The 24,811-nt window shown below is 35.7% G+C and overlaps 1 protein-coding gene and 1 pseudogene across 4 annotated transcripts in view; both read left to right on the forward strand.

Annotated features, from left to right (window-relative positions):
* PTPN4 (protein tyrosine phosphatase non-receptor type 4) overlaps positions 1 to 24,811 on the forward strand; it is a 227,378-nt gene that overhangs the window by 146,388 nt on the left and 56,179 nt on the right. For all 4 annotated transcript variants that reach the window (XM_047870281.1, XM_047870282.1, XM_047870283.1 and 1 more), the window contains exons 11-15: positions 1,107 to 1,170; positions 5,090 to 5,262; positions 11,991 to 12,059; positions 18,534 to 18,659; positions 21,968 to 22,126. In XM_047870281.1, the coding sequence (XP_047726237.1) occupies positions 1,107 to 1,170; positions 5,090 to 5,262; positions 11,991 to 12,059; positions 18,534 to 18,659; positions 21,968 to 22,126 (591 nt within the window). The remainder of the gene's footprint in view (positions 1 to 1,106; positions 1,171 to 5,089; positions 5,263 to 11,990; positions 12,060 to 18,533; positions 18,660 to 21,967; positions 22,127 to 24,811) is intronic.
* On the forward strand, positions 14,305 to 14,431 carry LOC125174319 (uncharacterized; annotated as a pseudogene).

The following is a 24,811-nucleotide window of genomic DNA, read 5'->3' on the forward strand; positions in this document are numbered from 1 at the left end:
ATAACCACATATGGTATTTTAGTTAAAGGAACTGCTGTAAATAAGCTCTTAGTAATGTTGTCAGGTGTTGGGGAAAGGCAAGTGTACTGTATCCTATGAATAGCCCTCAGTGTTTTAGTGAGCCTGTGCCTCTAGACTGTGAGCCTCACAAGTGTTTCTCGTTTTTTTTCTCCCTGCTAGGTGGGATAGAATGGTTAGAGTGAGCTGGAGTTGGTTTGGCTTCCCCAGGCTAGTTAAGCTTTGGTAGTAGTACCCCAGCAGGTTAGGATTTGTCTAACTAGTTACTCCTGAAGGACCTTATTACGAACAGAGTGCTCTGGTGTATTTCAAGATGGTTCCTTTCCCCTTCTCTTGCTGGAAACCCAAGGGTATTTTTCTCTGACATTTACCATGCGAACCTGATGGAACTGCTAGAGGTAAATCTTAACAATATTGCAGGAGCCCCCTGTATGACTGGGTGCCTCTGGAGTTTTTAACTCTGGAAGTTGGCTACACGGAGCCTCCAACAATTCTTAAATTACGGTTCAGGTTTTACTGCCTTGGCACTGGTTCGTCTGGCAGTTTCTGCTCGTGAGTCTCTGCTCTGGTAAGCTGCAGCTCTCTGCATGCACTTGTTGGTCTCAGGCCTTGAGGGTAGCAGTTTGCCCTGTGCCCTCCTGTCTCTTATGGAGCCAAGAAGAGTTGTTGGTTTTTCAGTCTGTTGAGCTTTGTACTTAATACATTGGAGTGGTGATTTCTGAGTCCCTTACAGAACCAGAAAACTACTTGTAGTTTTAAAAAGTAAATAACTATGTTGTTGGTATATCTTGAAATTTTAATTTGTGATATGTGTTTTTATGTATTTCTCTAGAGCTGAAAATTAGAAAATGTATAGTTCACAGCAAATGTTCTGATAAAACTTTATTCAATTGAGTATATATATTCTAATTATTTTTCATGAAGCACCAGAATCTTTAGATTATTTATGTAATGTGTGTATATATGATTAAATGTTCAGAGGTTACTATATATACAGCTAAAAGATTATTTTTTGAATTATTTTCTTAAGTTACTGTTTTTATCTTCATTCAGTATTATAAACACTCCAATTCATTCTTTTTATCCAGGTTGAAGATTGTAAAAATTTCTTTTAAGTGCAAACAGTTTTTTATTCAACTTAGAAAAGAATTGGTGAGTGATGATCTTAATCATTATTAATATAAATGAATATATTTATAAAACTATTTGTATAAATATAAATAACATTTATATAAACAAATAGTATTTATATAAGTGAAGGCTTCAGAAATGAAGTCATTCGTGGCCAGACTCTCAGTGTGAGGTTGATAACTGCCCACCGATTTAGTTAATTCACATTTTATGACAGTGTTTATTTCCCCAGTGTTACTGTAGTTCTGATTTAAAAAGTTCTTCTAAATAACCATTCTACTCTCTTTTGAACTTTGAAACTGATCTCAATTGTGATGTTCATTTTCAGTTGCCAGGGTCTAGTCATGAAGGTGGTAACTGAGCATTTTATATGTTCTTCTTCTTCTTCTTTTTTTTTTTTAACTGATCTACAACACTTTCTTTCGTATATATGCTCATTTCATTTTAGGGAAACTGAGTGTTTAGTTTTGTTTCTAGTTCATGAATGTATAGTACATTTCCTCCCTTTGTGTGAATGGTGGTGTCCTTTTGTATATTAAATACAACACATTGAGTTGTCATGGGAAAGAATTTCATCTTGCAAATGATATTCTCTATTTAACCAAATTAAACTAATTTTATCCTTTGACTTAAATTATTTCTTACAAATTGTAACAAATTAATGCAGATTTCAAGGGAGTTGTATGTATGTGTAAAATGTATTTGAAATCTTAAAAATATTTGAATCAACTGTATTTTATCAGCAACTATGATTTCCCTTTTATCCTCACAAAATATGAAAGTTTTTTCCTATAGAGTTTTATTGAAACACACAGAAAAGTGTATAAATATTAAATATAGTGTTTGGTAAGTATGTAGTAATATATCATGTTAATATGTAGAATGTTACTGTCACCTTGGTTTTATTGCTGATGGATCTGATGCTCATTTGCTGTCATTAACCTTTCTAAAAGGTAAATACTGATCACCATGGATTAGTTTGCCTATTTTTGAACTTTAAAAAAATGAATCATACATAATGTTCTCCTGTTGTGTACCTTCTAACCTTAACATTATGAGATTCATCCATATTGTTGCACATAGCAGTACTTTGTTCTGTTGCTACATGGTGTTCCGTTGATTGAATATACCATAAATTATTTATTCTTATGTTAGTGGATACTTTTGGCATTTCCAGGTTGTGACTATTACAACTAATGCTGCTAATGAACATTTTTATATATGTTTCAAATCTTATCTGGAAGCCTCTACTTCTCTAAAATACTTTACTTTAAATCATTATATTGGTAGAAGGCAATGTAGAAGTCAACTTTCTAATTTTTTCCCATTAATAGTACTATTGTTACTACTAATAGTAGTTGTGGTATTTAACATTTATTGAGGTCTTACTCTGTGTCTGATAATCACACAATCATTTTCATAGCATTTAATCCTCAAACCATTCTGTGAGGTAGTATATCATTTAGGAATGTGTTTAGCCACAGATATTATCAACAAAAGTCATCTAACAACTGATCTGAGACTGTATATGGTCGTAGTCTGTAGAATGTCGTTTTGTTAATGTTTTCTCTCAGGAACATCTTTTTAAATACCCACACTTTATAGAAACTACTTATCTCTTAATACAACATTTTATGTCTATTGTTTACAAAATGTGGATTTTGTTATCATTTATTACAGATTGTCCAAGTACAGTTGGTAGAAAGCCAGAATCACACATAGACTTTTTGACGTATGCAAAGTGTCAAAAAAGGTAGAACATAAATGATTCTTAGATGTTGCTTCTGCACAGTATTGCTGTGTAATGCTCTGTGTGAGACCTAATCAATATTCATGGCATATGGTACAGCATGTAAACTACTTGTTAGTGCATACAAAGCCACTGTTAAGCACAGTTAAAAATTTTTTGGTGATCAAGAAGTGGTATTTTAAGCATATTATCTTCTAAAATAATAGTTTAATATTTACTTTTTTTTAATGTTTATTTTTGAGAGAGAGAGAGAGATAGAGCGTGAATGCTAGAATACAGAGAGAGAGGGAGACACAGAATCCGAAGCAGGCTCCAGGCTCCGAGCTGTCAGCACAGAGCCCGACGTGGGGCTCAAACTCATAGACCGCGAGATCATGACCTGAGCCGAAGTCAGCCGCTCAACCGACTAAGCCACCCAGGCACCCCAGTAGTTTAATATTTATATGTGGGCATCTTACTATATTTTAGTTATGGAAATGCTCTCATACCTTTTGATAGGCAAACATTTCTTTAACAAGGCATAGAAAACCTTAAAAGAAAAGATCAGTAACTTGGACTGTATTAAAATTAAGAACTATATTCGGGGCGCCTGGGTGGCGCAGTCGGTTGAGCGTCTGACTTCAGCCAGGTCACGATCTCGCGGTCCTGGAGTTCGAGCCCCGCGTCAGGCTCTGGGCTGATGGCTCAGAGCCTGGAGCCTATTTCCGATTCTGTGTCTCCCTCTCTCTCTGCCCCTCCCCCGTTCATGCTCTGTCTCTCTCTGTCCCAAAAATAAATAAACGTTGAAAAAAAAAAATTTTTTTTTAAATAAAATTAAGAACTATATTCATCAAAAGATAGCATGAAGGGAGTGAAATAGCACAGTGTATATCTATAATACACACGTACCCACATCCTTGGTTATATATCCAACCCAGTCCAAAGATATACTACTGACTTGAACAGATACTTCAGAAATGAAGACAGCCACGTGGCCAGTAATGTGAGAAGGTGTTGAACCTCTGTGATCATCAGGGGAGTACAAATTATAACCAAAATGTGATACTTCTACACATCCACAGAATAGTGTAGAGAAGAGATTGATAAGCCAGTGGTTGGTGAGTTAGAGGATATACGGCCGGTGGGAGGGAGTATATATTGATCTGACTGTTTTGGAAAACTGTTGGGCATTATCTACTAAAGATGAACACGCATATCTTATCCAACAACAGAAATGTACGCACATGTGCATCAGACCACATACAGGAATATACATAGCAATATTTTTATATCCTGAAACTGGAAAAACAAAGTATCTGTCGACAACAAATGGATAAACTGACATATTCATGTGATAGAATATGACACAGAATGAAAATTACTGTTTCACAACCATATGGATGGATATAGAAACAGAATACTAAAAAGAATTCAAACCTTAAGACACATATGTATGATTCCATGTATATAATTTAGTTCAAAAACAGGCATAACTAATCTGTAGTGATAAAAGGCAGAAGAGTGATTACCTTTGCAAAGATAATCTGGTAGAAAGGGGAGATACTTCAGAGTTGCTAGTAATAATCCATTTCTTGTTCTGGTTGGAAGTTAAATGGTTGCGTTCATTGTGTGAATACCAGAGCTATACACTTAGAACATGTGTGACTTACTAGATGTAGTTTGCTTCAGTAAAACCATTTAAACAGTAATTTGTGCCAAACTTTTAGAGAAAAATTAAGGAAATGCTTCTATTATGTTGCTACTTATTTTAAAATTTGAGTTATATAATAGTGTTTATAAGTGCTGAATATTCCTATGTACTTGCAGTCTACACAGATATACAAATTTTGAGATGGTTTTAAAAGGTGTATGTATCTTATAGTTTAATTTATGTTCCAGGATTATATTTTGAAGTAGAATTATAGCTAGTAAGCTTTAAAACAGATATATATCCAATTTTAAGCTTATTTGTAGCTATATTGTAAAATAAAAGTTCCTAAGAGTTGTAATATTACTGACTGAGGTGAGGTCCACATTTTGCAAACCTTTCCATTTATTTTACTGCCTTTTTATTGGATAAACAAAAAAGGGGCTGTGCTACAGGGATTAGTGTTTGTAAGGCTAGAATGTTTATCTGTAAAAAGTAAACTAAATGGAGCATTAGATCCTGATGTTTTCCTGGTATTCTCTACATTTTGTCATTTACTACAGCACGAATCTAGAGAAACGTTATTGGGATTTAATATGGTGAATTACAGAGCATGCAAAAATTTGTGGAAAGCATGTGTAGAACATCACACATTCTTCCGTTTGGACAGACCGCTTCCACCTCAAAAGAACTTTTTTGCACATTATTTTACATTAGGTTCAAAATTCCGGTACTGGTAAGTATTGCTTATGCACTAATGCTTTATTATTGGATTTTTCCTCACTGTAAAATAAACATGTATTTTATTGAGTCATAGAATGTTTATTATTTGTACACCCTACCGAGTCAGAATCTCTGTGGCGTGTGGCCCCTTTGTCTCTATCAGCCAAAAGTTTAAAGGTTCTTGTGCCATATGGGAGAAACCTCTTCCATTGACTATAATTTTGATCATTATTCTCAAAGGTAAATCAATGATATTTAATTATTTACATTCTAGACATCTATAATTTCCATTATGTCTTTGTTAAACATTTACAAGAAAACTTTTCTTTGTTCTAAGACACCTTTATTTGTAAAAGCAAAGGTATCTTCTGCATGAACATGTAATTTATTGGTTTCCCTCACTATCCAAAAGTAGAATGTCCCTGTAAAACCTTTCATAAGCCAAATGGCATACATGAAGAAGCCATTACCATTAATCTATAATGGTAAGCTTTTTTAGCATTCTCAGACCCCCAAAATTACCTCTCACAGGCTTTTCTTTTACCTGAGGACACATCTTGCTATTGAATACACAAAATAAATCAAGATAAAGCACAGATGCTCACAGACACAGTTCAGAGCGTTGGTGGCTTACTGCTGAGATGCTGAGTGTACTCCCTGGGAAGGAACTTGGGGCAGGGGTCGGGGGCAGTCTCGCTGCTTGCGGGGTGTGCTGCCTCTTCAGTGGCTCGCTGCAGAACAGATGCTGAGTGCTGGGTTTTCCTTCTATTGTACAAGCATAGTGGCGTGACACAGGCTCACAAAAAGCAGGGGATACCTGTACTTTGCTTTTTTATGTATGAGTTTGTTGAACCCTTTATTATAAAGAGTTCAAAACAGCTGTTCTGCAAAAATTACATTTAGTCATTGAACAATAACCCCAAATTTCTTTTCCTAAAACTGTCTTATTACTATTTTATCTTTTCCTAAAAGAAACAGTCTTTGGGGGATAATTCTAAATTTGGAGAAATTCTGATTAATTTTGCCTCTGGAATTCTTACAAGACTCAGGAAAGCTAGTTTTTAAGTGCAGCCTGGTAAGAATCAGATAGAAAAAGTCATTCGTAATCTCTGCTAAAACAAGCGTTATCCATTTTTGTTTCTGCTTCATAAAATAATATTTTCCATCTTCAGTAAATAAAATCTTTCATCATTACGTGTTAGATTAATTCATGTTATATATTCATGCAGAAAATATTTAGATGTGGTCCAAAAAAGATTTGTATTGTAAATCTCAGAATTTATAAATGCCAGTTTGTAATCTCAGAAAAAATAACAGCATAAAGCTTAGTACAGGATATACTATTAAAAATATATTCTCCCCCACCCCCAGAGCAACCCCCAAATTCAGTAGCAACACTTAAACAGAATTAGGAAATTTTTAGCTACAAAAAAAGGTACAGCAGATTCTTTTTTTTTTTTTTAATTTTTTTTTTTAACGTTTTATTTATTTTTTGAGACAGAGAGAGACAGAGCATGAACGGGGGAGGGGCAGAGAGAGAGGGAGACACAGAATCGGAAGCAGGCTCCATCCAGGCTCTGAGCCATCAGCCCAGAGCCCGACGCGGGGCTCGAACTCACGGACCGCAAGATCGTGACCTGAGCTGAAGTCGAACACTTAACCAACTGAGCTATTCAGGCACCCCTCAAATTCTTTAACAGATGTAAAGCAGTTCAGGTTTTCTCTTTCTTCTCAGTAAGCTTTGGTAGTTCATGTTTTTCAAGGAATTTATCTGTTTTCTCTAAGTTGTTGAATTTTTTGGCATAAAGTTTATAGTATTCTTTTTAATATCTCTAGAATCTGTAATAATACCATTTCTTTCATTCTTAATTTTGGTAACTTGTACCTTCTCTCTTCTCTTTCCTTGATCTGTCTTTGCTAGAGGTTTATCAGTTTGGATTAAAAACTCTTAAACAGGGCACCTGGGTAGCTCAGTCGGTTAAGCATTTGACTCTTGATTTTGGCTCAGGTCATGATCCCGGGGGGTCGTGGGATAGAGCCTGGGATCAGGCTCCGTGCTGAGTGTGGAGCCTGCTTAAGATTCTTTTTCTCTCTCTCTCACCCTCTGACTTTCTTCCCCACCTGACTTACACATGCTTTCTCTCTCTCTCTCTCTCTCTCTCTAAAAGAAATAGAAAACAAAAAACTTTTAAACATTGTTAATGCCAAATAAAACTTTATTCAGGCTTATGTGTAGCTGGGAGTCACCCTTTGTCTACCAAGTCTTCAAGGAAAAAAAAGTGACTGAAAAATCTTAAACTTACCAGTTTGCCATTCAAATCTAAAGTCAATAAACATTATCAAATATACAAAACCTCAGGGAATATAACATCTGTGAGTCCATCTAAAGAATAATGCTTTTTTAGGGGCTCCTGGGTGGCTCAGTCGGTTAAGCGTCCGACTTCGGCTCACGTCATGATCTCACGCTCTGTGAGTTCAAGCCCTGCATCGGGCTCTGTGCTGACAGCTCAGAGCCTGGAGCCTGCTTTGGATTCTGTGACTCCTCCCCTCTCTCTGCCCCTCCCCTGCTCATGCTCTGTCTCTCTCTGTCTCTCAAAAAATAAATAAATGTTAAAAAAAATTTTTTTTTAAATAATGCTTTTTAAAAAGATTTTAATTTTGGGTGATCTCTACCCCCAATGTGGGGCTGTAACTCACAGCCCTGATATCAAGAGTCACAACCTCCTCTGACTAAGCCAGCCAGGTGCCCTCTAAAAATGTTTTAATAATAAAATTAACCCACAAGAGATAAGTCAACATGACTCAAGAAGAATCTTGGTAAAAGAACTAAGAATGAAGCTTAAGTCCTTTAAATATAGACCTAATCCTTGACAACTGTCAGAATTATGACTATAGAACAGAATTTAAGTGCTATAAACTTTGATAAAGTGAAAATAACAATAGAACTAAGAAAACAAGAGAGTAGTCGAAGTACAAGAAACCATGTTAGCAAAAATTAAATGGTAACAACACCAACTCCTTAAACTTGTCCTGGTCTGTCTTTCTTACCATGTATATACATGTATTTATGAGTGGCAGTCTTTTTCTTCTTTCCGTTCGAGGGAAATTAGTTTAATACTGTTTTCATGAAAAGTGGTGTATATCGCATAATCACACAGTTAATAGAATTATGTCCATTTTTATAGCATTTTCTACGTATATAGAGAGTTTTAGAATGATTTTTACCACTCATAATGGAGATTATTTCTTAGGGATAAGACTGGCTAAATCTTTTTTAAAAATCTTTTTGTTATGCTTTTCTGTATTGCTGAAATTACCTATAATGAGCCTGTATTCTCTTACCAATCGGCATTTTCTCATTGTTTAAAGATAACTATCCTGCTGTCAGAATTTGGTATTCTTAGATTATGGTATATTCATGTTGTTCTAGTAATAATACTAAACTCCTAATGAACCATATTATGGATAATATAAAATATAAACCTTTAACTGCTCCATCATATTTCAATTTTTTTAAAAGTTTTATTTCTTTAAGTAATCCCTACACCCCATGTGGGGCTCGAACTCATGACCCTGAGATCAAAAGTCACATGCCTTTCGGGGCGCCTGGGTGGCGCAGTCGGTTAAGCGTCCGACTTCAGCCAGGTCATGATCTCGCGGTCCGTGAGTTCGAGCCCCGCGTCGGGCTCTGGGCTGATGGCTCAGAGCCTGGAGCCTGTTTCCGATTCTGTGTCTCCCTCTCTCTCTGCCCCTCCCCCGTTCATGCTCTGTCTCTCTCTGTCCCAAAAATAAATAAACGTTGAAAAAAAAAAAATTAAAAAAAAAAAAAAAGTCACATGCCTTTTTGACTGATACAGCCAGGCCCCCCCATATTTCAGTTTTATCTTTATGTTTTTATTATGAAATTCAAGTTGTTAATCCAGCCTTTTGAGTAATAGTGTCTCATTTGAGTCCTCTTCGGTGGTAAATTAATGTATCAGGGAAACAGAAAGTCTTTTTGATTTTTCTAATAAAAGCAATTTAATTAAGGGAGTTGGTTACACAGGTATTAGGCTGGCAAAGCAAAAGTGAGAAAGAGGGTTATAGTGAAGTAACCAGGAGGAATGGATAATGCTTAAAGATCAGAAGTGGGGCACCTGAGTGGCTCAGTCAGTTAAGCATCTGACTTCGGCTCAGGTCATGATCTCACGGTTCGTGGGTTCAAGCCCCATATCGGGCTCTCTGCTGTCAGCTTGGAGCCTGGAGCCTGCTTTGGATTCTGGATTCTGTGTCTCCGTCTCTCTCTGCCCCTCCCCTGCTAACACTCACTCTCTCTCTCTCTCTCAAAAAGATAAATAAACATTTAAAAAAAAAAAAAAAAAGATCAGAAGCTTGTGTTACATCTAGGCTGGAGTCCATAAGCCTAGACCTGCTACTCCACTGTTAGAACCACTGTCACAGTCAGTTCTGGATCTGCCCAATAGGTGCTGCTTTGACCAGGGGTGGTATATAACATTGACAAGGTGTGATTTCTCTTAGTGTCCTATTCCCACTTCTGTTACAGCAGCTACCAGCATTTGTCAGTCTCTGGCTTTTGACTTACATTTACTTTTTTTCTGATGGGAGATCAGAAAGTAGAGTAAGAGAAAGCCAGCTTACAAAGGAATCTAGAAAATAGTTTGCTGACTGGGAGCCTCCTATGAAACTTAGTGGATCATGGAAGAACAGGATTGAAGCCCATGACAGCTCAGTTAACATTAAATTAAATTAGTGTGTATAAGTAAACCATACATGTTTATAGTTGTAAAAGTTAAGTTTTGTTTGTAGTCCTTTCAAACTTTAAAAAATATATCCAAAGCACTTAAAAAAATTTTTTTTAATGTTTTATTTATTTTTGACAGAGAGAGAGACAGAGCATGAGCTGGGGAGGGGCAGAGAGAGAGGGAGACCCAGAATCCAAAGCATGCTCCAGGCTCTGAGCTGTCAGCACAGAGCCAGACGTGGGGCTCGAACCCACTAACCGCGAGATCATGACCTGATCTGAAGTCAGATGCTCAACCGACTGAGCCACCCAGGCGCCCCTATCCAAATCACTTAAAAAAAAATGTTTATTTATTTATTTTGAGGGAGAAAGCACGAGCAGGGGAGGAGCAGAGAGTAAGGAAGAGAGAGAATCCCAAGCAGGCTCTGCTGTATCAGTGCAGAGCCTGACACTGGGCTCAATCCCACGACTGTAAAGCACTTTTTAATCATCAAAATGATCAATAATCTTATGATTGAGGTAGGAATGGCAGCATGACAGGTGTTTATCTGGGCACAGTCCTGTCTATACTGAGTATGCATTAAATAAAGATTTCTGTCTGTCATAATAAACAGTGGTTAGAAATACTAGAACTATTATAATACTTACAGTATTGAAATATTATTTAGGCTAAGAGATGGAATTTGGAATATTAAACGATTTATTATTTCCTCCATGAATGTACCCAAACACACATCTTTATTATCTCTGTTCCAAAATATCCAAGGGATTAAAATCATTGTTCTAATGCGGAAATAGAAAACAATAATGAACCTCACCTCGTTACCTTGTTCACAATTGCAAGTATAGTTTATCCTTCTTAGAGGAAATATATTTTCTTAAGAAACTTCAGCGTACCTAAGTTTAAAAATCATGGTTATGTTTTGGACTTTTCCTTTAAAACATCAACAGATAGGGGCCTCTGGGTGGCTCACTGGGTTAAGTGTCTGACTTCAGCTCAGGTCATGATCTCACGGTTTGTGAGTTCAAGCCTGGTGTGGGACTCTGTGCTGACAGCTCAGAGCCTGGAGCCTGCTTCGGATTCTGTGTCTCCCTCTCTCTCTGTTCCTCCCCTGCTTGCACTCTGTGTGTGTGTCTCTCTCTCAAAAATAAATATTTAAAAAAATTTTTTGAACTTCAACAGATAGACCATTCTGTTCACATTTATCTATACTTATTTATGGAAGATGATCTTAAAATTGTTTGCTTTGCTTTGGAAACCTACGTTTGGCTGCTTTTATATGAATTAGATATCTACAAATGTAAATGGTTCTATTTGATATACTAGACATTTATGTCTGTTCACACTTAAATAATATGATGTGTCAAGTAGCAAATTCTCTGAAAACCAAGTTTTTAGTAACAAGTAAGTTCTGAACACCTTGGTTTACCATAGAGGAGACTCTATTTCCATGCATAAACTGTGTGCCTGCTAGACAATTCAGCTTCAAGGCAAATTGTAGTGCCCAACTCCCAGTGATTTTTCAGTCCTTAGTTCCTCCCTGTTTATGAAAGTCCGGAGTTGCCTGTGTCTGGACAAGGAAGGATTTGAGAATATAACCAGTCTTTGTATCTGTGATCGCTACCAGTAGACAAGGAAGAAAAGCCCAAGGAAAGAGCAGCTTTTTAAGATTCCCTGTGTTCTCCTTCATTAAGGAGTAGTAGAGATACAGACCAACCTGTGGGGTGAGAGTGACAGTCATTCTCAAATAAAAGAAGTATCTAAAAATGAAGTGTCTGTGGAACACATCTTTGTTCATTAATTGGAAGAGCTATAAATAAGCTTCATCCATTCAGGTAGAGCTGGAATTCAGTCCATTCATTTCTTCTTCTTCTCTGCTCCCTTTTCTCTGCTACAAATTTGTCTCTTATGAAGTTGTAATATAATCATGTTGTATGTTGTTATTTTATCTTATAATTTTCCTTAAGGTTTTATTATTGTGCATGTTTATGTATTTCAGTGGGAGAACTGAAGTCCAGTCAGTTCAGTATGGCAAAGAAAAAGCAAATAAAGACAGGGTATTTGCAAGGTAAGCTGCCTCTATTTCAGTGTTTGAATTTTTTTAAAAGAAAGATTGAAATTACTAAAAACTCTTTTTCCAGATGTGATTACAGAATTATCACATGATCCTTTATTTAATTAAATAATAAATTATGTTGAGGGAGTAATGAAATAATTTGTCTAGTTTATTCATTGCCCCCCCCCCCACATTATTTTAATGTGAGCTAAATTAACCCTGTATCAAGCATTGTAGTTCTTACCAGGCTGAATCAAATACTACGTTATTCATGTAACATATTTGGGAAAGTTTATTTCCTTTATTTTTTTAACATTTTTGAAAAACATAATGATTAATTTCATGTATTATTCAGCCCATTTCCATTTTTTTTACATCATCTTGTTGAGAAAAGTTAATTTTGGGGGAGTGCCATTTAGTTATCTTCATATTTTTAGGAGCTATTGTTTTCAAGCAAGTTGAAACAACATGATGAAGTTTATGTTTTAGAAAATAGTTTTATGAGCAATGATGGAGAATGGATTGGAAGTAAGGACCCGGTGCTAAGAGACCAATTAGGTTATTGCAGTAATCCCAGTGAAAATAATGAAGGCCTGACCTAAAACATTGGTGATGAAATGGAGACTAGGGGCCAAATTTGAGGAATATTTTGCAGGTAGAACTAACAGAAGTTGTTAAATCACTTAGATGGAGGTGTGTTAGAGATAGGAGTATCTGGAGAGACCGTCAGATTTGAGTGACAGAAATGGACAAAGGGATACAGGAAAGAGAACAAATTTGTAACGGAAAAAGTTGTTAACCTGGCACAAGTCTAGTTTGAGATCCGGGAGCAGCAGTCTAACAGGATTATCCAATAAGTGGGAGGGAGGAGGAGTGACCAAATCGGTGGCAGCAAATATTTATTGAGGACCTACTCTTCTGAGCGTGTGTCAGGTCCTGGGAATAGAATGAAGAACGGGACACATGTCTTAGCCCCCTGGAGCTTAAATTCTGATTGGTGCAACAGATATCTAATGCAAGTAACGGATTGAGCCAGTGCAAGGCTGTGGAGCTGGAGCCTGCTTGTCATGTTTGAGGAAGGGTAGGCAGGCCAGTAAGGGAGCAGCAGTAGAGAACATGTTAGGGAGGTAAGCAGCAGCCAGAACTTGTATGACCCCATGTTCAAAATAGTAAGGACTTTGCATTTAAGGGAAAGCCAGTGGGGACTGAGAGCATTGAAGAGATATAAAGGGACTTGGACTTTTAAGAGTCTGGCAGAGTTGTTTTGTTTTATAGTGGTAATCTGAAGTATTTACAAATACCGTGATTTCTAGGATTTGCTTCAGAATCATTGGGGTGAGAGGGTTCAGGTAAATGTAGGGACGAATGAAACAAGGTTGACCATAATGATAATTGTTGAACCTGGGTCCTGAATGCAGTGTTTATTAAATTATTCCCTCTACTTTTGTTTATATTTAAAGTGTTCCATAGTAAAATATGGGGGGTTAGGGGATCACTCTGGCTGCTGTGAGAGAATCCGTTGTATGGGCATGTGAGTGGAAAGAGGATAACCAGTTAACCTAAGAGTGGCTAACGTTTATTTTGTATTTATCTGGGCCAGGGAATTTTTGTGTATTATCTCACAGTCCCCATAGTTCAGTGAGGTAAGTCCCATTACAGATGAGAAAACTGAGCACAGCACATTTGAATAAGTTACCTGAAGTATTAAGGGATTCTCACACAGGCCTCCCTGTTCTTAGTCACACTTTTACCCTCTACAGAATAGGTTTGCTGTTCTGCATGAGATAGGTGAACGCTTGGCTGCTCTGTCTCAGAGATGTGAGAGACGACCTTTATTGTCTGTCTCCCCCACTAGAATGCAGGCTATATGAGGGTGGGAGTTTTATCTGTTTTTTTCACTGCACTAGACCCAGCTCTTTTAATAATGTGTGCAGTATGGTAGATGGCTTTTAAATGAGGCATGTTTTTTCAGTGGAAATGGCTTACAGAGGATAAGTCCTTAAAGAGTTCATGTGTTTGGTATCTCCTGTCATAGGAGGCATAAGAGTTTTAATAAATTTTAATGAGAAATTTTTGCTTTGGCTTTTATTTTAATTTTACCCTTAGCCTTTATCAAAAAGACCTTCCTGTTTTGTGTTTCTAGAGTAAAAGGAGTTTTTGGTTTTTCTCTTTTCTCCAAAAGTAAAAATTGTTTTATTGTTTTTTTTCTGCTCATAAAAGTGATACTTCATTATTTGTTAAAATTCCAAATGCCAGTAATTTTACCTGGCAGGGGAGATAACCATGATCGCAGAGATGGTTCTCTCCGGGAGAGGCTTGTCCATTGTGCTCAGGCCATTCTGATTCCTGTGGTTCCCCCAAACGTGGGAAACTCAACCGTGTTCGAGGTTTCCCCTGTCTAAAATAAAGAAAAGAAAAATAAATAAATTAAAATTCCAACATGCCAAATAACATAAAAAAAATTATGACGCAATACAATTACGTTAAATAATTTTTGGTACTTACTATTTAAGGTTTTGCCATGTGTATACTCACAGATATGTATCTGTATATATCTGACAAGGCTGAATCAAATATTACTACATATATATATACATATATATATACATATATATATATATATATAATATAATATAAATAGCTTACTCTTTGCCAGTACTGTGCCCTGAGTGCTTAAACAAATGAGTAAAAAATAATATTGTAAGTTCCTTGGAGTAAGGACATTTGAAACAAAAAATTATTAAAACACGATTTTTATGTGTTTGAATAATAAAATTAACTTGCTTTTTTATCCACCCCCCCCCCCTTCCATTCCTGGCTTACCCCCATCCTCTTTTGTGTGTGAATGATCTACTCAACAGGAAAACTGTCTGAAAATGCCTTGAAGGATTTAGCTGGTCAGGGTTATATAGCATTTTGCTGTCATACATTTACTTGAATTTGAATGATGTAGTTTATCTCAACATTTGTTCAATATTTTGAATTTGATTTATTGTTATATCTTGTTTTTTAGGTTTATGAGGGAAATATTGTCATTTTTCTATTAAATATAAATCTTAGTGTCATATTAATGGTTATTTGGTTACTTGGTTATTTGGGAAGGGCGAAAAGAACAAAATAAGAACAAAGATGCCTACTGTAATAGACATGGCTACTGAAATTATTCAGAATCCTCGCTCTTACAGTCTTAGATACCTTTGTTTCCAGTTAGAAAGTTCTAAGCACCAGTATGAAGGTAAAATGTACAGAAAGTCCTTTTGAAATTATTTTCCTTGAAATTTCTCAGGAATAAAATAATTTACTTCCTATTAACTTTGTTGTTTTCATTTAAAATGTATCCTTTCGCTTAGTACTACGACTTATTGCACCACTCCCTCAGACTTGTTAAAATCAAAGCAAATATTTTTCTGATTTTTTTCTCTTAAAAATGCACCTAACAAGGGACTCCTGGGTGGCTCGGTCGGTTGAGCGCCTGACTTCAGCTCAGGTCGTGATCTCACAGCTTGTGGGTTCAAGCCCCGCATCAGGCTCTGTGCTGACAGCTCAGAACCTGGAGCCTGCTTCGGATTCTGTTTCCCTCTCTCTTTGCTCCTCGCCTACTCGTACTCTGCCTCTCTCTCTCTCAAAAGTAAATGAAACATTAAAAAAAAATTTTTTTAATGCACATAACAAAATTCTTAGCTTTTTTCTTCTTTTGCTTACAAGAAGCTTGAATTTTTCTTGCTTGATATTTATAGAAATAGTGAACACAGTTTGATAACTAGTTCTACTGTAGTATGATATCCTGATATGAATATCAAATTATACATGTACTTACATATTAATATTATTATCACATGCAAAGTACTTTCTTTATAAGTGTTAATGTTTGAATATCTTGATCATGTGTGACTTTGAGAAATATGCACGATTATACCTGCATCCTAGTTCTTCATTTTGTATGTGCATTATTAAAATGGGAAATTGTAATAGGTTATTTTATGAAACAAATATGCGTTATTTAAGGAAAAGTAGAGCTAAAATTCCAATATAAGCAGTCCTAAATATCTGTCCCATATCATTTGTTATGTGGAATTCTATGAATCCTCCTTAAAATAAGTCCTTAGCAGGGACAAAGTTTTGTTTAGTGTTTATGACCCTTCCATCTCCAAAAGTCTAAGGCTTGTTTTTATAATATATCACAGCCTCACTGTGATGACCTGATGCATATCTACCAAAAAACTCTGATGGTTTTAGCAGTTATTAAGTTATTCTGTTAAAGTATTAGAGAATTCTGGAGTTCTTATCCACTTCTTAGAATTTTAGTTGGTGGTGTATAAATAGAACAGATTTCTTCTTCAACTTTTCATGTAAGGTCACTTTTTTCAGCAGTGATGAATATGTTAATATTTTTTCCCAGTCGCTCAACTCTTTTCATTGCTTTCACACTGTTTTAATTGTCATATAATATCTAAGAAGAAAGCAAAAGAATGTTCACGTGTAACAGAAAAATAAAGTGCCATGGTCAGAAAATATATTTACCACATTGCAAACACACTGATGAAGTGTGGTATTTTTTTCTCTGAAATTTCCACACTCAACAGGAAACATAGACAGCAAGCTTGAGTGGGTGGGTCTCTGAGGTTAAAGCTGTTAATAAAATTCTTGAAATTTAGTTTTAAGCGCAGAGCATTTCCAACCATGTTTAGTTTATTAACAACAGTTAAGTGTTCTGACGCTTTATACTACTAGGTGAGTATAATTGGATTTTTTCGTCTTCAAATGACTTTTTCCCTCTCTTCAAAAATGAAAGTAGTCAATCTAACTGTAGTTATGCAGTCTTACAGCTGACATTTAGTAGTCTAATATATGAGAAAGAATAGCTTATTAACTCTTGAGAGTTAACATTAATACAAGAGCAATAATTCTAGGGTTTCTTTTAATAATCTTTACTTCATTTTAAAAATCAAATGTATGAAATACCATCGCTTTTTTTCTTTTCCATCTTATTCTGACTAATAGGAATATTAGTTTGCATGGCACTATTAGGAGATTGGACTAAATGGTGTCCTGTGTTGTCTTCAAATAAGAAAAGCCTATAATTTGAATTCATTTATGAAAAACTAAATCTGAGTCAGTGCCTATTTTTAAATCAATAACATTACATCTCTCTTACGAAATGTTCTAAGTTCTTAAATTAAGGAAATGTCATTAAGCCAAACTAAAAAAGGTTTGGGCTATGAATATACGAAATGAGGCACTTGTGTGGTTTGGATTCGTAAGTAATTTAAGTTACTTGTGGTTTCATAAAATTAATATACTAAAACATTGCACTGAAAATTTAGATACTCATAAATTATAAAATGCAGGATGTAGGGGAGGACCTAGGTTCATACATTATACTGGTAAATTTCAATATTTAGACATAGATACTTAACTGATTTGACTTATAGAAGGTTAAAACGAGGATCCTCCACTCATCATTTTAATACTTCCTACTGTGTCTGTAAATTTTATTAAATATTCTTGGTACATGTACTGTGCTTTTTAGTCTATTCTGTATCTATGTGCTTCAGTGAATTTATTGCAATATAAAACTATCAGCTTGCAAGATCGTTTATTATGTGTTTTTATGTAAGTAGCTTACTTCCGTATATTAACCTTCGTATTAACTGTGCATGTCAAAAAAACTAGGTATTTAAGTAGATGTCATATATATTTCCATGAATTTTGGCCATTATCTGAATTTGAACATAAAAAAGACTTTAGTTGTTAACTTACCTAAATTCTAAAGATTTCTGATCTCTGCAAACTTCAGTATCTTTTCTGAAAAGATTACTTAGGTCTCATCTTTATTACTATGATAGCTGACAATATATAGATAGGTAATAAACATAGTCTTCTACTCCCTCCCATGAGACAGAATAGTTAACCTTCTAAATGATGTTTTTTGGAAAAACAAAACAAAGAAAAAAAAATCCACTGTCCTATTATGAATAAAATGGAAAAAATACATAATTATCCTTTTTGCCATGTCCTCTGTTGAGGCAGAGGATCAGGGTTTGGGTTTAAGATTTAAGGATATTCAGGAGATAATATGCTAGCAGTTGTTTAATATATCACAAGATGACTTAGAATTTCAGAAACTCTGGAATAGGCAATATTTATAGTATTCATATATGAGATAACTTGGTAGCCAACTGTTCCTTTGCTTTTTTCCTTTCTTCCTTTTCTTGTTTCTTCTCTTTTTCTCCTCTTTTCTCCTCTCTCTCCTCTTTCCTTTCTTCCTCTTTCTTTCCAATTCTCTCTTCTACTCTTAGCGTGTCTTTGCTTCCTTCTTCATACAAAGCAGATTTAATATCTTAGGAAATTATGAGGTATATAGCCGCCAAATGCATTAATTTCATTTAAGTAAACTATTTTTGTTCATCTAGAATATGACAAATTCTAAGATTTGGTTTATAGTTGGAGGTATAAAAATGTTTACATACTAAATTATTTCTGCAGATCCCCAAGTAAGCCCTTGGCACGGAAATTGATGGATTGGGAAGTAGTAAGCAGAAACTCAATATCTGATGACAGGTTAGAAACACAAAGCCTTCCATCGCGATCTCCACCTGGAACTCCTAATCAGTAAGTACAGACTGACATCAGGTATATATGTTGCTAATTTCTAAATTATTGACTGTGTTATTTCCATTGCCCAAAGATCGAAATATGTAAATCTTTACCTTTAAATCTTTTAGCCAGACATGATTTTTGTTGCTCCAGAGCATTATTTCCTCATAGCCTGCAGCTTATTGCATAAATGGCCTGGAAAAGCCTCAGTGAATGAGGGAGTAGAACATTGAACAAGGCTGTTCACTATCCTATACAGTATGGGTCTCTAGCCAATAAATCAAGATCTATTAGTAGACTTAAAATCTGAAAATAATGGTTATTACTTGCATAATCCTTTTTTATTGGCTCTCAAGCAGAATTTCTAGGGGAGCATATATTCTTTGAAAATGCTAAATGATTGTGATTATCTTACTTTATCTCTTACCCCAACCACTGTTTCACCACTTTCTGTGGTCTAGAAAAAGGGGTTTCCAACATAAGCTCCCACAAGCTTAGCTATATCTATGCTAAGAAGCCTGTGTTACTCAGCACTTACTGTTTATATACTTCTATTATTTCCTACCAAAACTGTATGCTTTGATATAGATAATAGTAAGATAATCAGCTTGTACTGGCCAAAGTTGTTAGTTTTATAATGTGTTAACAAATGTGTTGAATATATGGATGTAACTAAATAATGATAAACACATCTCAGTATGTTCACAGACCTTGTTCAACCAAAAGGTTTAATACAAAATACTTGAATTTTTGTATGGAATATAATATTTGAAGAAGTCTAACTTTAGAAATATTTTATACACATTAATATCCAATAAGTGTGTAGTAAATTCTAGAAGTTGTGTCACCGATGGGTGTTTGTCAGCCCAAGAAAAAACTTCTACCATATTGAAAGTAAAGTATGTGCATAAATAGTTTGGTTCAGGGAACATTATCTCATACTTCAGTGTCTTCCTTTTTTTCTTTTAATGTTTATTTCTTTTTGGGAGACCGAGAGAGAGAGAGCATGAGCAGGGGAGGGGCAGAGAGAGAAGAAGACAGAGGATCCGAAGCAGGCTCCATGCTGACAGCAGAGAGCCCAGTTTGGGGCTCAAACTCCCTAACTGTGAGATCGTGACCTGAGCTGGAGTCGGACGGACGCTCATCCAGCTGAGCACCCCCAGGCACCCCCGCTCAGTGTCTTCCTTACTGCTAGAAAAGATAGACTCAAAAGTTTCTATGTTTCTAGTTGCAAATTGCTAAATTATCTTTTTTCTTATATATAAAATACTGTATATATTCAGAGGCTAATCAACTGTTTGAAGAAAATTCAGAATCATCTTTTTTGGTCCCTTTTCCAGGCACTCATTTTTCCATTAAAAAAAATTTTTTTTTTAATATTTGTTTTTGGAAGAGAGAGAGAGAGACAGAGCACCAGCAGGGGAGGGGCAGAGAGAGAGAGAGAAAGAGAGACACACAGAATCTGAATCAGGCTTCAGGCTCAGAGCTGCAAGCTGTCAGCACAGAGCCTGATGCCGGACTCGAGACTACGAACCGTGAGATCATGACCTGAGCTGAAGTCAGATGCTTAACTGAGCCACTCAGGCACCCCATCCATTTGTTACTAGTACCACTAAATAATTACAGAAAATTGCAGAAAACACAAGAAATTGTGTGACAGAAGACACAGGAAAGATGATTGAGTTAATTAATTAGGAGTAGTTCTGATTAAATTTCCTGGTTAATGAAACAATTTTAATTTAATTTTATTTTTTAATGTATATTTTTGAGAGAGAGAGAAAGAGACAGAGTGCAAGCAGAGGAGGGGCAGAGAGAGAGGGAGACAGAGAACCTGAAACAGGCTCCAGGCTCCTAGCTATCAGCACAGAGCCCGATGTGGGGCTCAAACTCACAGACCGTGAGATCATGACGTGAGCCGAAGTCAGATGCTTAATCTACTGAGCCACCCAGGCACCCTAATGAAACAATTTTAGATATGATCTGCAAAAGCTTTTTTCTCAATTCTAAAGAGACAGTACAGTGTGATAATTAAGAACATAGGCCCTAGAGTCACTGTACGTTTGAACTTTGAACATATTAATCTCTTTGTCCCATTTTTATCTTCTATAAAATTATAATAGCAGTGTCTTTTATGAGGGTTAAATCCGAGGATATATGTAAAATGCTTAGAACAATGCTTAGCATATAATAAGTGTTCAAATGTTAGTTATCATGATTAATAACAGTAATCAAAATAATTCATGTCACTATGTCACTTACAAGGATGGAATTATGTTATTCATTATCTATTTTTAGGAAGTAAAGGAAGTCCCATAAACAGAAACATTTATGAGGATTAAAAGAGAACTCAGACCAGAAGATATTTCTGAATTATTTATTCTTTCCCTTTATTTTATACAGGCAGACCTTGGAGATATTGCAGGTTTGGTTTCAGACCACTGCAATAAAGCAAGTCAAATGGATTTTTTTGTTTCTTAGTGCATGTAATGTTTACACTAAATGTGCAATAATAGCAATGTCTAAAAAATTAGTGTACATACTTTAAAAAATATTACTAAGAAGTGCTAACCACATTCTAAGTTTTCAGTGAGTCGTTATCACTGCTCACAGTTTACTATAACAAATATAATAATAATGATAAAGTTTGAAATAATGCAAGAATTCCAAAACGTGGTAGACATGAAGTTGTGCAAAGGCTGTTGGAGAAATGGCACCAGCCGACTTGGTCGCAAAGTTACTGCAAACCTTCTATTTTGTTTTTTTAATTTTTTTTTTAAATCTTTATTTTTGAGAGAGAAAGTGCGAGCAGGGGAGGAACAGAGAGAGACAGAGAGAGAGAGAGAGAATCCGAAGCATGCTCCAGGCTCTGAGCTGTCAGCACAAAGCACGATGCGGGGCTGACTCATGAACCGTGAGATAATGACCTGAGTCGAAGTCGGACGTTTAACCGACTGAGCCACCCAGGCGCCCCAATTTTTTTTTTTAAAGAAGAAGCATAAAGCAAAGCACAATAAAATGAGGTGTAAATACTGATTAAGACACAAAGTTGTAGTGACTATAGCCTATGGAGACATTAGGTGTAGAGATAACAGATTGAACAGGTAAAATCCTTGCGGCAGTTCGCTGACTGTAGTTCAGATTTTTGACTTCCTATTTGGTGTTCTTTCTGTTTACTTCACACTGTCTTCGTCAGAGTCTTTGCTTAGTCAATATGGTTAGTCATAAAAATACACACTCACTTTCTAATGTAATCATATAAATAAAAAATGGGAAAAATTGAATTAAAGCACATTTTCACTCAATCTTTTTTCCTCTTCATATAGTCGAAATTCTGCATTCACACAAGAGGGAACCCGGTTACGACCGTCTTCAGTTGGTCATTTGGTAGACCATGTGGTTCACACTTCCCCAAGCGAAGTATTTGTGAATCACAGATCTCCATCTTCAACACAAGCTAACAGCATTGTTCTGGAATCATCACCGTAAGACCTTTTTCATTTAGCTTCCTTCTTATAAATTATACTGCCCCAAATTGTTTTATTTGAAATAATCCTGGGAAATTAGGGTGTTTGATATAAGTATTTGTTTACACAATGTATTAACATTTATGTATTTGTAAATGTGCTTATTTGTCCCTGAGAGTTCTTTGTACTCTTCCCAACCAAAACAAACAAACAAAAAACTTTGTTTTCATTGATTCAGTATGTTCTTTAACCTTTGATGCATACACTTAAATATTTGTGCAGATGTAGATGTAGCACTGTGGTCAGGTAGTAAGGTACTAAAAGATAGAGGGTCTTAGTATTATTCAAGAAGGGAACCGTAAGAATGAATAGACAATAGAAAATGATGGAAAAATTACTTAGCAAAGGAGAACCAAGTAAGATGACCATCATACTGAAAATGAGTTGTAGAAAGTATTCACACATCATTTTTAAAATTCATTTTTCTCTCGAATTACATACTGGTACATAAATTCAGCTTCATAATTCAGTATTTATACCCCATCGGTTTAATGTACAATATGCTTACCCTCACATTAATATACAATATCTTGACTTATTGTTTATATTAATGCAAATTAGTCCATATGCAAGTAAAAATTCAGAGTAAGAATTAGGAAAGAAAAATAAAATTCTTTACAAGAAATGTGGCTTCGTATAAAGATGCATTTATTTAGAATGGAGTGACTATGATCAGGGCTGAAGAAAGGAGAGGTCTGAAAGTGATGGGTGGAAGAGTAAAAGGACAGGTCAGCAAAGCACGAGCTGGAACACGTGACAAGACACAGAGGAAGCGATTGTCCTCACTGTCGGGGCAGCCAAGGAAGACTGGCTGAGCCATTAAGACAAGTGGAATTCAGTCTTGGTAACATGTCTTAGTCAAACATTTTGATTGTACGTGTATAGTAAAAAGGTTGGAAGGGTAGGAAAGATATACACTGCACAGTGACACCTGTGGAAAATGAGTTGACAAGAGACACGATTGATGGAGATTTTGTTTTTGATTGCTTTAAAAATTAGCATTATAAACTTTGATTTTTAGTAAGCATATATTTTCCAATTCTGAAACTTTAAAAAGTACAATAATTAAGAACATGATGGAAATGTTAAGTAATTAAATTTAAAAATGACATACTTTGAGCACATAGAAATAAACCATATAGAGGAATCTCAAAAGCCTGTCTTGTTACAGAACAGTAATACCATTCCAGGGCCTAATCAAATTATCTCCATCCATTTTTTTAAAGGGCCCTTTTTGTAGAGATACACACACATACACATGTGTATACATACACATAGAATTGAGTGTTTCCACATGCAAATTTTATGGATTCACCAATCCGAAAAAACCTTCGTTCTGGTTTCCTGAATTTAAATGGAGATGCAAGTTTAGGATAGTTTGGAACTGTGCGGTTTTTCTTCCCCATCCTGATCCACAAGAATTTCAAATGCCTGGACCTGTATTTCTCCTTGGACATGTATTTTATTTATGAAACTTGTGTGTTTTGTATTCAGGTTTGAATCTCTAACACTGCATTTGAAATTCAGCCAGTTTTAACCTTAAGAATAATGAGAGAGTTCTGAAAAAATAAGCTTAATGGTAAACAAATTAATTGTTTACAATCAGCTTTTTCATAAATTATCTCACTGTTGAACTCAATGAAATAGAAAAGACTTTTATTCCCCATTTATAGATGAGAAGGCCCACTTAACAGGATTTATCCCATTTTATACAACTAACATTCAGGTCTTCCCTATCTGACCCAACCAGCAGAATTTTTGTATCCTAGACAGGGCTTTGTTGTAATCACTTGGTTGGTTGATTGATTTTTGCAATTCAGAGAAAATATTTTGCAACTTGGAATCTATAGGATTTAGTTTTATATTGGCCAAATGTGAAAAGAATTCAGACAATGTGTCAGATGAAGCACAAAGCATTTCAACATGTATTGAAATAGATCTTGAGATCATCTCACCAGTTCCCTGTTTTTTGAGTGAGTATAGGGCCTTTGAGGTGAAACCTGAGTCCTGACTTTAATTACTGCGTCAGGTTGCCTTCTTCACAAGACGAAAACACTGCTAACTCATAGGTGTGTTTGTTATGGAAACAAATAGGAGGTTGTTTGTACTGCTTAGAATAAAGTTACCATTTATAGGCAGGGGCAATTGAAACTACAGTCTACCATTTCCTTCCTTTCTTTAAATGTTTCAGAGAAGATTAGACTGTTTTAGTTTGTGATTTTCTGAGAAAAACAATAATCCTAAATTAACTTGAAAATACTTAACAGATGCTTATTTTAGTAAATTCATACCACAAATGTTAGTATACTCCCATCAGTATGTAACAGGGAAGTTTGGACATTTCTACAAAACCATCACAAAGCATGTAAGTTGGGTGGTTAAGATTTTATTTGAAAAAAATTTTTTTAATGTTTATTCATTTTTGAGAGAGACAGAGACAGAGTGCACTGGGGGAGGGGCAGAGAGAAAGGGAGACAAAGAATCCAAAGCAGGCTCCAGGCTCCAAGCTGTCAGCACAGAGCCCGAAGAGGGGCTTGAACTTGTGAACCGTGAGATCATGACCTGAGCCGAGGTCGGATGCTTAACCGACTGAGCCACCCAGGTGCCCCTAAGATTTATTTTTTTTATTTTGATACAGATTGC

Source organism: Prionailurus viverrinus, chromosome C1 (genome assembly GCF_022837055.1).
Source record: "Prionailurus viverrinus isolate Anna chromosome C1, UM_Priviv_1.0, whole genome shotgun sequence".
NCBI classification, from domain to species: Eukaryota; Metazoa; Chordata; class Mammalia; order Carnivora; family Felidae; genus Prionailurus; species Prionailurus viverrinus.